The sequence below is a fragment of the Malania oleifera genome, chromosome 7 (genome assembly GCF_029873635.1).
Source record: "Malania oleifera isolate guangnan ecotype guangnan chromosome 7, ASM2987363v1, whole genome shotgun sequence".
NCBI classification, from domain to species: Eukaryota; Viridiplantae; Streptophyta; class Magnoliopsida; order Santalales; family Ximeniaceae; genus Malania; species Malania oleifera.
Genome location: NC_080423.1, coordinates 96,025,348 through 96,039,173, shown reverse-complemented (window position 1 = coordinate 96,039,173; position 13,826 = coordinate 96,025,348). Strand labels below are relative to the sequence as shown.

General features: G+C 38.1%; 1 protein-coding gene across 1 annotated transcript; it reads right to left on the bottom strand.

The window, feature by feature from the left end:
* Nucleotides 1-5,269: 5,269 nt before the first annotated feature.
* LOC131159241 (probable folate-biopterin transporter 7) lies at nt 5,270-12,729 on the bottom strand. Its single transcript, XM_058113985.1, has 2 exons — nt 12,233-12,729; nt 5,270-6,584 (listed from the first exon to the last, which is right to left on the bottom strand). Exons 1-2 carry the CDS (start codon nt 12,693-12,695, stop codon nt 5,551-5,553), a joined length of 1,497 nt encoding a protein of 498 aa, XP_057969968.1. The 5' UTR covers nt 12,696-12,729; the 3' UTR covers nt 5,270-5,550.
* Between the last annotated feature and the right edge of the window lie 1,097 nt (nt 12,730-13,826).

The following is a 13,826-nucleotide window of genomic DNA, read 5'->3' as shown; positions in this document are numbered from 1 at the left end:
CCTTTTTAATATATTGTTCTTGAGATAACCAAATTTTTCGCTTATGTCTATCATGAGTAATTCTCACGCCAAGAATCTGCTTAACTGGCCTCAAGTCTTTCCTGGCAAGGACTTGCTTAGCTCCCTTTTTAGCTTGTTAATTTTGCTAACATCATGACCAACAATTAACATTTCATCAACGTATAGTAGCAAAATTATAAAGTCACCATCAGAAAATTTCTTGGTGAAAATGTTGTGGTCAGCAGTTGTTCTGTTGTAGCCATTTTGCTCTATGAATGAGTCAAACCTTTTATACCACTGTCTTGATACCTGTTTCAATCTATATAAACTCTTTTTCAATCTACACACAAGTTTTTATTTACGTTTATCTTGGAACCCTTCAGGTTGGTCCATATAGATCTCCTTATTAAGATCGCCATGTAAGAAGGCACTTTTCACATCAAGTTGTTCAACTTCCAAATTTAGGCTAGCTGTTAAACCAAGAACAACTCGAATCGAATGCATTTTTACCACGGGTGAGAATATCTCATCAATATCAATGTCTTTCTTTTGACCAAAACCTTTTACAACCAACCTTGCCTTGTACCATGATTGTGAATTGTTTTGTTCATTTTTAACTTTAAATACCCATTTGTTCTTTAAAGCCTTTTTACCTTAGGGTAACTTTACCAGGTCAAATGTGTGGTTCTCGTGCAAGGATTTCATTTCCTCTTGCATGGCTTTTACCTATTCATTCTTGTGTTCATCATTAATGGCTTCCTAGTAACTCTCTGGTTCTCCCTTGTCAATGAGCATCACATACTCACTGGGAGAGTATCAGCAACTTGGTTTTCGCTCTCTAGTGGACCTTCTAGGTTGTGGTTCTACTAGAACCTCTTCTGGGATTGGTTCTGGTTCAGCACTATCATCTGTCAAACTATGATCATCAGATTCTGATGTTGCTCCCCCATCAACAGAACTTGTAGATGGGGATACAGGCTCCAGATTGACTGGAGCTTCATCTGTCTATGACTTCTCTAATTTTTCGAAATCTTCAATTGTTTGATCTTCTAGAAACACCACATCTCGACTTCTAATGATCCTTTTGTTGATAGGATCCCAAAGTCTATAATCGAACTCTTCATGAGCATAACCTATAAAGATACATTGCTTGGCCTTTACATCAAGCTTTGACCTTTCGTCTTTTGGGATATGAACAAAAGCCCTGCAACCAAATACTTTTTATGTTTGTAAGAAATATCCTTACCTGTCCAGATTGCTTCCAATACATCATAATTCAATGGAACTGATGGAGAAAGGTTGATTAAATCAACCATTATCCTCATTGCCTCTCCCCAAAAAGGTTTTGGAAGTTTTGCATTTTAGAGCATACACCTAACTCTCTCACAGATGGATCTGTTCATCCTCTCTGCAACACCATTGTGTTGAGGTGTCTTTGGTACTGATTCCTCTAGTCTAATTCCAAAGCTTCTACAATATTCTTCAAAAGGCCCATAGTAGTCACCGCCATTATTTGCACGTACACACTTTAACTATCTGCCAGTTTCTCTTTCAACTTTTACATGAAATTGCTTGAATACATCTTGCACTTGATCTTCAGTTTTCAAGGCAAAGACTCACACCTTTCTAGAATGGTCATTAATAAATGTTACAAAATAAATAGCGCCTCCAAGTGTTTTGGATCGCATTGTACAAGCATTAGTGTGTATTAAATCTAGAAGAATATTAGCTTATCTATATGGTGGGGTGCTATGAAAAGCAACTCAGTGTTGTTTCCCCATGATATAGTCAACACAGGTATTCAAGGGTGTACTCAAGAGTTCTTTCCTAGAAAGGATTTTAATCCCTTTCTCGCTCATGTGGCCAAGTCGCTTATGTCATAGCTCAGTGGGAACCTCCTTTCTTGCTGCATTTACCTCTCCTTTAAATAGCTTAGTTTCTGTAATATAGAGAGATGGTTCTTTCTTGCCTTTGGCTACTACCAAATTACCTTTTGTGAGTTTCCACTTACCTTCACTAAAGTAATTACCGTAGCCATCATCATCAAGTTTTCCGACCGAAATCAAGTTGAGGCGGATGTTAGGAACATGCCTCACATCTTTCAAAAGTAATATGCGTCCAAGGTTAGTTTCTAAATCAATATTTCTGATTCCAGTAATTTTGGATATACCTTCATTTCCCATCTTCACGCGTCCAAAATCACCGCTAGTGTAAGATGAGAAAAAATCCAGCCTTAGGGTTACATGGTAAGAAGCACAGGTGTCAACTACCCATGTTGAATCTTGACTTGCAAGATTAACACAATTGTCATCTCCTATAATGACAATTTTATCAGCGATGGTTGTGGTGTCATTTGTACGAGGCTCATCTTTGTTATTTCAGTCCTTATTTTTGGACCATTCCACCTTTAATTTCCTACATTCTCGAATGAAGTGTCTAGGCTTACTGCAATGATGACACTTCTTGTCGTGTCTGAAGTTTGACTTTGATCATCCTTTTTTACTTTGGCCACAAGAATTTCGACTTTTGCTTCTCCTGTGCCATTCTAGCTTGTCTCGATTTTCTATGGCAAGCGCGTCATACTCAGGAGTATATCCCTCGTCTTTTCTCCAAGACTCTTCATTCAACATTCTGTCTTTGACCATTTTCATGGTAAGTTTGTCGTCAGGAGCTAAGTTGCCGACAGACACAACTAGTGTGTCCCAACTCTTGGGCAAGAAACTTATCAACAATAATGCCTACAACTCATCATCTACCATCATTTTCATAGATTTGAGTTGATCTATGATACCTTGGAACTCACTCATGTGTTCAGAGATACTGTTCCCATCTTTGTACATCAAGTTCACAAGTCGTCACATCAGATTCGCTTTATTTTATGCGATTGTCCTCGAATACATTTTCTCTAATTTTTGCCAAAGAACGTAAGCATCGTGTTCATTGGCAAAATTTTGGGAAATGCTCTTGTCAATCCATTGGCAGATTTGGGCGGCACACTTCCAATTTAGCACCGCCCAATCACTGTCTGTAAATGATGGAGGTTTGCTACTAGCATCGGTGACAACTGGCGTTGTCGATTTGTTGTCATCTTTATTATCCATCGCAGTCGTCGATTTTTAGATTAGTATTATGATGGGTTTCCACAAATTTTAATATATAAAAGATCCTCCATCTTTGGCCTCCAGATTGCATAGTTAAATGCAGTCAATCTGATCATGTTGTCAGTGCTCTCCTCCATTTAATTTGTACAAACTGGGAATCTCGCTCTGATACCACTTTGTTGGGAAAAAATATTGGAAATGATAAATTTCCCAAGCCCAAAATAGATAAAATTAAATGCGATAAAATAAATAGAGTAAAGAAAATGACACCGAGAATTTTTACGTGGAAAACCCGTAAAGGAAAAAACCCACGAGACCGTAGTCCACTTCAAACTTCCACTTTGATGATAATGGGGCTACAAAACTTCACCCTAAGATGGATACCACTCGCAATACGAAAAAAAAAAAAACGTATTCTTCAATTTGTGGATAATGTCCCTCACAAGTTGGCTACCTAACTATTTATCTTTAAGAGTATACTAAATACTCTTAACTTTCTCTGAATTTCTCTAATATATATATTAATGCATATGAAACATCCTATTTATAGACAGTGTGCCTACGTATAGAAGCTTCTGCTTTTGTCAGTAGTGATGGATTGTTTTCTTCTTTCAACAAAAAACACGTCTGCTATTTTTGTCAAAATGGGTCTGCTATTTTTGTCAAAATGGATAGGCTGTAGAAATTTTTCTTCTTCTGAAATTTATCAAAAGAAAACAACTCTCCTATCCCCTTTCGCCAACTTTTGACACACATATTGGTTCCCTTCACATGGAGGGACCCATCATACACATCATTTCTATTAACTCTTGGTCTTGGCTAGGAAGGATAGTCATAATGTTGCTGAAATTAAGTCTACCATAGACTTCAGCCCGTGCTTCTATGGCCAATAAAGTTCTCTAGAATTTAAACCCCTCCTTTTATAGACCAAGTGAAATGAAGACCAATGTAAGAAAAGTGCTCAAGATAAGAGTCGCCAATAGAAATTTTCCAAAACCTATACTAATAAGACTAGTCACTAAAATGCAACTGCTACTCTAAGAATGCCCTTGAGGGTATTGAAATCCCCAACTTCTGTCATGAAGACATGTATTGTTTTTTTTCCTCTCGCCCTAACCATGTGTTCCCATCCTATTAAACAAAGTTAACAAACAACCCAACCCATTTTCATGGAGTGAGACCAGACATGACAATATTTCATTGGAGGATCCCAATGCAGATATGCTTAAGTCTCAATTCAAAACGACTCCAACATACTTCAATTGGGGTGTGCGCCTATCAAACTCTCTTTTTCACTCTTTAAAATCCACCTTGACGTTGGAGTCCCTTCAATTTGGAAGTTTTCTCCAACCATCAAAATCTTACAACCCCTTATGCTTGACCTTAGGTATTGCTTGGTTGATCTCTTCGAGCCATTTCTAGAGCCTTTGTCACTCGTCTACGATGCAAGCTGTCATCCCCTTTCACTTAACCCCCTCTACTAGTATAAATTTTGTTGAGCATGAACAGGTTCTATACACTTGGTTTTGATGCTCAGATATTTTTTCACAAAGGAAAATACCCAACGAGGGAGCAAGGCCTGAATGGCTGCACATGCTTCTTACTTTCATGGCCAAGAACTTCGTTTCCCCATTGGATGAGTTAGGGAACCAACAACGAATTGATTGAGAAGCAAGGTCAAGTGAAGAACATAGGGATTTTATCTGAACAGATTTAATCTCAATTTACTGATATACAAGGGATGGAAGACAAGTGCAGTTTCCTAGTAGCAACATTTCTCCTCTTTTTGAGTACCATTGTCAATGCTCTAAGTATCATTTTGAGAGCTCGTACCCTATCATTATGGTTAGACTTCAAGAATGTAATATGAAGAACAAAATAGACAGCCATTTGCTTGTACTAGAATAGTAGTAGCACCAGCACACTTTTTACTCATTTTCCTCTACCTTGAAATGGTTTTGAAAGGAGTAAAAAGGCCATGCTCCTACAATTCTTTTTTCTCATTCCTTTGCTTTCAACTTTATCAAAGCAGGGAAAACCATTACTCGGTTCTTTTTTCCATGGCTTCTATTCCTCAAATCTTTCCTTCCTATCAAACGTGGTTTCATATCATTTAACTTATATAGAGGGTAACAAAAATTTATGGCTCATGTTCCAACAGTCCAAGCTTTGACCTATATGAATGCAAAATCCCTGCATAACACAATGATACCGATATGTTTACAAGTCTACATGTATTCATTCATGCCGAGTATCACAGCATGAATAAAAAGAATAAAGAGCAGACCTACATCCACATTGATATTTAGTGACCTTGCTGCACCCTTCAAGAGTGCTCCTGCATCGATCAACAAATGTGAAAATATAAATAAATAAATAAATAATAGGAAAGGGAAAATATACAAATTAGGGATCTACTGCTTCATAGCTCTATCTACTGCCACCAAGTCTAATCCTTCTTCCTCCTTGTTTTAGGTTTCACATCATCTGGAATACAAGACGACCAATAGAGAGGCACAAGTGTGCATACTGCCTGTATTAGGAGGCCACGTGGCAGTCCTGAAAAATCATTACCTGTGACTCCAACATATGAAGCTAGTGCAACACCCAGGTACCCACTCACTATAAAGGAAAGTGCAATGGCAGACATGAGAAATGCCATCAAAGATCCCTCACACCCTGGTGGGCAGAGCTGTGGTACCAAAACACTAAATGGCAGGATCTTGAAAAAGAAGAGAACCTCTAAAAGCCCTGAGAAAATCACAACATAAACCGAGTCTGGAACCCCCATCTTCCGATAAATCTCCTTCACAAACAACACATCTGAAACCATGAAGACAGCCATCATGACCTGAATGGCTGATATTAGCTTTCTCGGAGGGACCAACTTCAAGTGTCGATTGTACAGGACACTCCATAGAAGCATCGCTGCCTGGCCAAAGACCTTTGAGATCCCCAGAACCGATGAGTCAATCTTCAGATACTGCGTTTGGTAGAAGAACATGGTGCCTGTCAGGACTGGAATTACAGCATAAGAGGCTGCAAACCACACTATTGAGTGAGCAATCTCAGGTTTCCGCAATGCAACTAAGAGCTCTGAAAGCTGCTTTCTAACCCCAATATCTGATGGACTCTTTGGAAGGTTAAGGGAGCTTTCCCGGACAAAAATGGTTATCAAGAACTGAATGGTTAGGAGAAGGCCAAACAGAAGGAACATTGTCTTGGGGGAGAATTGATCAATAGCAACACCACCCAGCAGGTTTCCAAGTACTCCACCAACAGAGGAAGCCATCCAAACATATGATTGGAGCTCACCTGATGAACCAGGCCGTTTTCCCGTCTCTGCAACAATAGCATCATTTGCAACCTCAACTATTGAAGCACCAAGATTACCAAGGAGGAGATAGAGGGTCATTGAGAAAATTGATATGCTTGATGGGGAAAGGATTGAGATAGCTAGCCAAGACACTGCCTGTAACAAGGCTGCACCAGCAAATGAAAATCATAAATTAGGATAAATAAATAAATTTAGGGAAATAGTAAAAATCAAGTTTAAGACTAAGTGCAGATTCCAGATTCATCATTTGTCATAGTATCAGACCAAATTTTCTCCCTGCTGCTCTATTCCCCCTTATCCTACATGATCTACTGATTTTTCTCTAATATATGGCCAGAACATCATCTGCTGAGGGAGATAACCACTTCAATTATGTACACTTATGATGATGATCCCTGTTCATAATACTGTATGCAAAACAGAGAAAACGAGTTATTGGTTCCAAACTGCCCTAATATTCTGTCCCAAAAATTCAGAACAATTTCTCATACCTTTGTGCAAGAAAAGGGTATTCTAACAGATGAAAACCATAATCGCTCAAGGAGGATCAAGATGGATTAGAAGCAAACCAGGAGAAAATCCTGACTTATCATTTATACTACTTCACTCAACTATCAATCAGACAAACCAAATAATCCAATCACTATTTTATTTTGAAAAAAAGGATTCATTCTTAACTTATTGAAAAAAAAAAAATTCACTTTTGAATTTATAACTAAAAATCTTGAGTCAAACACCATGAATTGGGGGATGATTTGAATAGTTAGCCTGTTTTTGCAAAAGCAATAAAACAGAGGTTCACTTCTCACAATTTCAAATAGGAAAAATAAATCACCGATGAGATTGCAAGGATTTGCAGCTTCTAATTCCATAGGAAAAAGGAAAAAAAAAATCAGGTGTAGGATGTTAACTAAAATTTATAATTCCTATTTATAGAAAGCAATGAATTAAGGCATTTCAAGTGCATAATACAAAACTAAGAACAGTCTCCCAAATGCACAAGCACAAAAAGGCGATTTTTTAAAGATTGGTTAGTTTCCAAGAATGAATTATAAGAATGGAATTTTTTTATGGAAAATTAATCTATTATAACCACACAAAAAATCCTGGAACCTATACCATGTGCAAGATATGGAAAATCAACAGCAGCACTGTCTTTGGAGTTGAAATGAGATCATGAGTCAATCTAAATTTCCAACAAAACATCACTCCTCTTTCCCAAATTCTCTACCCTTTTGAAATGCAACAGGAAAATTCAATAATACTTAAACACTAAATTGAATTCTGTAGGACTCCCTCACCCAAAAAATGAATAGTTGAAAAAATAAATCACAAAAAAAGCTCCATCCCAGCCATCCCAGCTCAAAACGCATAGTGTTAGGTAGGGGGTGATAATGTAATGGGGATTTAATGGGGGAGAGAGATGGCTTTACATGTATTCTCCAGGGATTTGTAAATGAATATCAACTTACTCGTGTTATGGCTTGTATAGTGTTCTCTTACTTGAATAAAATAAGTAGTCTCTATTTTATCATTGAGCATGAATGTCTCTTGCCTTCCAGATCCATTGATGTCTATATTGATATTTCATGATTATGAGTGGTTGCCAAGACTTGTGTGATGCTCACGTTTGCAAGTTTGAACAGATGATTATTGGCTAACTCTGCTGGGGAGAGCCTCGACGAGTGCCGCGCGCCCCTTAGTTGAGTCTAATTTGGGGATCCGTGACAGTTGGTATCAGAGCACGGTGTGCGTGAGCACCATAAACGACAGAATGAAAACTTCAAAGTTTGTAAAAATAGAGCGCATTGAGGCGCTGAGGCAAGAGTGGCAAACCTTGAAACCTTGGAGACGAAGTTCTTCGAACTCCAAGCATTTGTGACAAAATTCTCAAAAGAGAGAGGCGTGCCAATAGAACTTGAGGCCGCCCGAGAGAACACTAAAGGAACCCTCTATAATGTATTTGAGCTTGAGATGAGAATTGTGGAACTTGAGAAATTCATTCCGCATATCAAATCCATGGAGAAAAGACCAATAGAGCTTGAGGTCTTCCAGAGGAACATTGAGCAATTGGAAGCCTTCGAGAGTAGGCTTAAACAAATTGAGGGCATAATGCCATTTCTTAAATCCCAAGGGGGAGAGCCAATAGAGCTTAAGGCTTCCCTACGGGAATTAACTGATGATTTCTATGTGCTTGCAGATAATGTCAAAGAATCTATTAGCATCATGAAAGAGGATTTGAAGGAGGTGCGTAATCTTCGAAACATAACAGATCAGTTTCAGAATGACTTACGAGAAGTGAGTACTAAGCTAAATGCAGTGGCCCAGATGTCTCGAAGGCCAATCCCTGACACTTGTGGGGGAACTCGGATTAAGGTGCTAGAACCTAAATGTTTTGGGGGTGCTCGAGATGCAAAGGAGTTAGACAACTTCGTCTTCGATTTGGAACACTACTTTAAGTGCTCAAGGATAGACCTAGAGGAGGACCGAGTTAACATTGCAACAGTATATCTTATTGAGGATGCTAAGTTATGGTGGAGAACCAAATGTGAAGACATGCAAAACAACCGATATACCATCAATACTTGGGAAGAGTTGAAACATGCCTTGAAAGAACAATTTTACCCAAGAAATACAGAGTACATGGCGCATTGCAAGGTATATGAGTTACAGCAGACAAGCTCGATAGGGAGTTAAGTACGGGAATTCCAAGCCCTAATGCTCGACATTAAGGATATGGTGGATTCTGACAGACTCTTCCATTTCCTTCGAGGATTCAAAACATGGCCGAAGAATGAGCTGCGAAGGCAAGGGATTCGTGACCTTCCCTCGACTGTCGCAGCAACTGAACGGTTGGAGGATTTCTCAAGCCGGACCCTTGCAACAAGTGGACAATTAAATGACTACCCAAATGGTTCTCAGAAAAGGAAATACTCAACATCTGACAATCATGAACAAAGATCTTCCTAGGTGCATAGATCTATAGGCAGGGGGAGCGACAAGGGATCTAATAGCTTCTTGAGCGATAAAGGACCCAGAACAACGAGAGAGTGGAATGACAAAGATGAAAGGAAAGGGGCGCATCGACCGCCACTTGTTTTCTGTGCATGGGGCCCCATCGTGTAGCAGAATGCCCTGAGTGGAAGGCCTTGAATGCCTTGAAAACAATCCAAGAGGGAACAAAAATCTTGAACACCGATGTGGGAGAAAAGAAGTGTATGGTGGGCGCCCTAAGGCTTTTGGAGAGTCCTCAAGAGCCCAACTAGAGGGGTGAAATGGGGGGAAAATACTTGCAACTTTTTGTGGACTTATGTTTCATATTAGATGTATTACTTCTGCAGTAATCCTTTTGAATTATCTTGCAACTAATAGTGTCTTGTTAAGGTGGTGACAGATGAATAACCAACATGACCATGACAATTTGAAGCTGGAGACCTAGTTCTTGGAGAGCTCCATGTCTCTGAAGAAGAACAACGATAAAGGCCGTCAACAACAACACTTGGTTAGGAGAAGAATTGTGATGACACGACAGAAGACTTTCAACATCCCACATAGAAGATCCAAGAACTCATGAACTTTAAGACAACAACAACAGGACCTGAAGATTGAAGACTCCTTACAATAGATTGAGTGGGGGAGAATGTTAGGGGGCGACAATGTAATGGGGATTTGATGGGGGAGAGAGATGGTTTTACATGTATTTTCCAGGGATTTGTAAATGAATATCAACTTACTTGTGTTATGGCTTGTATAGTGTTCTCTCACTTGAATAAAATAAGTAGTCTCTATTTTATCATTGAGCACGAATGTCTCTTGCCTTCCTGATCCATTGATGTCTATATTGATATTTCATGATTATGAGTGGTTGCCAAGATTTATGTGATGCTCACGTTTGCAGGTTTGAACAAGTGATTATTGGTTGACTCTGTTGGGGAGAGCCTCAACGAGTGCCGAGTGGCCCCTTACTTGAGTCTAATCTGGGGGTCCGTGACACATAGCTTAATATGTTTACCACCTTGCCAGGCAATGGCCCTAACCTCTTTATTCCTTTCTTCTATTTTTTTTTTTTCCATATTTGTCTAGAATTCACAAAAGCTAGAAATCTACAACTGAGATTTCCTTTTTTTTTTTCAGATAACAATTCAAAGTTGCTTTTTAAAATTTACTAATTAAGAATTTGGATTTTACCAGCACTTCAATTTCAAGGGAATATGTTAAAGTCTTCAAAAGTTCTACAATACCAGAAATCTAGATATTCCCTATATATGTACACAAACACACAAAAATATTCTAACTTTTGATCTAAATATAAAGTTGACATCCAGCGAAATTTTAGTAAATTCAGGACGAAAGTAGCAGTATTTTACTAAATGTGGCATCTCAACTGTCAAACCCAAGAATTCTAATTACCAAAACTCACTTAACAAAACAAAAAGAGTAATTCTCTATTAGTTGGAGATCATGCTTTCACCCACAATTTTGCATTCCATATTTGAAAAGGGTTGGAAGAGTTGCAATAATCTTATCATAGAATTATGATAACATTTAGTTACTTATGTGGAAATGGAGAACAAGCATTCTGACTGAAATTTATTATAGACCATAGAGAAAATATCACCCCAAAAAAATTAAAAGTACTCACAATGTGATGAATTAGTATACATTAAAACATTCTTTATCCATATGAAATTAATCCTAGTTCCTATTAACAGTTTTATTTATAGACTATTTATTATGCACTGATGTTTGAATAATTACACCTTGGCATCCTGCCAACCATCTAGTAAACCTCAGCAGTTCCCATCTGGAAAAATCAAATTCGGATTTGTTACGAGAGATACATAAATTTTAAAATATTGTGCAGCTCCATAAGCATGTTCAACCTTATCATAGTACAGTCAACATGGCTAAGTTTTTGCTCAACCCACTTTTTCATAATTAATAGCACAGAGTGCTATCACATGGTACGGAAGATTTATTTATTCCATGTTCATATCTGCCTTTAATTTTCCATTAATAAAAATTTCCCTTTATTTATAAACAGTATACGTGTTTGGGAAGCGTAACCAAATAACAGCTCAAAAAGTACGAAAGAAGACCTAATAAATTTTATAAATGCAACTAACATGAACAACTTAAGAACAAATTCTGAACCTCTAAAGAAACTAATTTATAAAAAAAAAAAAAACTCAACATCAAACCATATCTAACCACAATGGATGGTTTAAGAATATGCATGATCAACTTAGGACGAAAAACAGTCAAGCCGAAGAGGATTAAGCATAAAACTTCATTACATGAGTTTAGTTGGTGTCATGCCGCCTTCATACTAGCATTTCTATAAATTTGAAATCACATTAAGAAAGAAACAATAGAAGCAACAAGTTTATTAACTAATGAAACAGATAAATGAGATCCATTGAATAAAGTGGGAAAAGGGAAACGAATAATATTTATTCTCGAGCAAGGAAGGAAAAGCTCTATATTCTTCTAAAAAGAAATGCATCTTATCATCCGTTTCCTTTGGCTCTTTGCTGGCAGAGTGATTCCGGGGAAAGAAAAGCGGAGGTAATCAACCCAAGCAAAGATTCATTTCGTCGTAAAATTGAATAAAACGAGATTAAAACTAACAATTAAAAAGAACGGGAACAGTGCCCAGAACCATTCGATTCGATTCGATTCGATCAAGCTGGGAATCGTTCAATTATTAATTAATAAACTAAAAAAATAGGTACTTACAGAGAAGCAGAAGCATGAATTAAAACGGACCAAGGCAGAATTCAAAGGTAAATACCTCCTATGGCGATGTAGGGAATCCGGTGCTGGCCGGAGATGTAGACGGCGTCGGAAACGACGCCGTAGAAAGGTTTGCCGACCATGGGAAGATTGGCGGAGTTCTGGAGGAGCTGGAGGGTGGAGGGGTCGACGCGGAGGCCGTCCTTGAGGAAGAAGTTAACCGCCATCCATGGAAAGCACCTGAAGCCCTGTACCCAGAACCCCAAACCCAGCAGCTCCCGGATCGGATCCTTCCTCCTTCCATCCCTCACCGGCTCCGACGCCACCATCTCTCTCTCTCTCTCTCTCTCTGCGGTGTCCGGCACACAGTGCGAAGTGAAGAGAGATGTAAATGTCCTGTGGCAAGCAGTAATACTTGATTTTGGCTTTTGTGTGCATATATATAGTTCGGAGCTGGTTGGGGAAGTGTGCGCGTTGGGCAGCTGAGGGACCGTTGATGATGATGCCATGAATGATATCATGTAAACAGGGTCGGGTCGGGTTGCGATAATGACCCAAGCTCCATGGATCAGCCCAGAGAGGTGGTCTCTCATTTTCAGATTTTTTTTTTCCCTTTTTTTAAGAATGAAAACTTGTTTCACATGCTCTTTATTTTTTTTTTTTTTTTTTTTGTGTTTCATTAAAAAAAAATTTATGCATTTGGATTTGGTATTGAATGATGAACTACTATTTATTTGATGAGTATGATGCACGGTTAGATTCATCATTGAATTAGGATACAATAATAATTCAAGGTCCATGTTTTCGACCCAATAAGCTCCACTATATTTATTTTATATTTTGCTTAGAAGAATCATTTCACTTCCTTTTTATTTTTATTTTTTTTTTTTTTTTTTTCATTATAAAGTAGGTTTTCATACTACAAAAATTTTTATCATGTTCGGTGTTCCGTATTTACCATCACCATGTGCCTAACATACAAAAAGTTTCCTACTCTTTGTGAAAAATTTTTATGTCTAGTATTGTGTATCAAATGCATCAACATTATTTATTTGATAAACCCTAATTAATGACTTTCCACCTAACAAATGAACAGCCATAATGCGCTCAAAAGCATATGGCAGGCTTTAGGAAGCCTTAGGTGACATGAAGGTTCTAGTTCAACTGTGTATGAACTAAAAACATATGGGGCTGCACTCAAGGTGTCAAAAAACAAAAAGCCCGTAAATTATGAACTTGTTTGATAGGATAGATAGGAATAAAATAAAAAGTGAAATAAAACAATGACCAATTATACTTCATTATATTTCGAACAAATAAATATCTATTCCATCATACGTTACTATTTGTTTTTCAGCTTTACTCCTAAATTGAGGACTCCTCGAGCATGGTAACATGGTACTAATAGAAATCTAAATGTTGGCGCAGTTTTTTGTTTGGTAGGAATAGCTTCAAGTTGAATTTACAATGTATTTTTATTGAAAAGGCCACAGCCCATAGGGCAAAGCTTTGCACTTTTGGGGGGCTTATAAATGAAGAGTGGATGTTGGGCTGGCAATTTCACCGAAAGCTATCCTCTTTTTCCGCCTTTGTTGGGACACTTGGCCCTCAAGAACAAAGTGAATCACTTTGTCTAATAGTCTAGTGGGTTT

What these genes read in the sequence shown, in the direction of transcription:
- LOC131159241 (XM_058113985.1), bottom strand. Translation starts at nt 12,695, where the DNA reads ATGATATCATTCATGGCATCATCATCAACGGTCCCTCAGCTGCCCAAC. An exon ending in TCCCTACATCGCCATAGGAG is followed by an intron (nt 6,585 to 12,232) that starts GTATTTACCTTT and finishes TTGCTGGTGCAG; the next exon opens with CCTTGTTACAGGCAGTGTCT.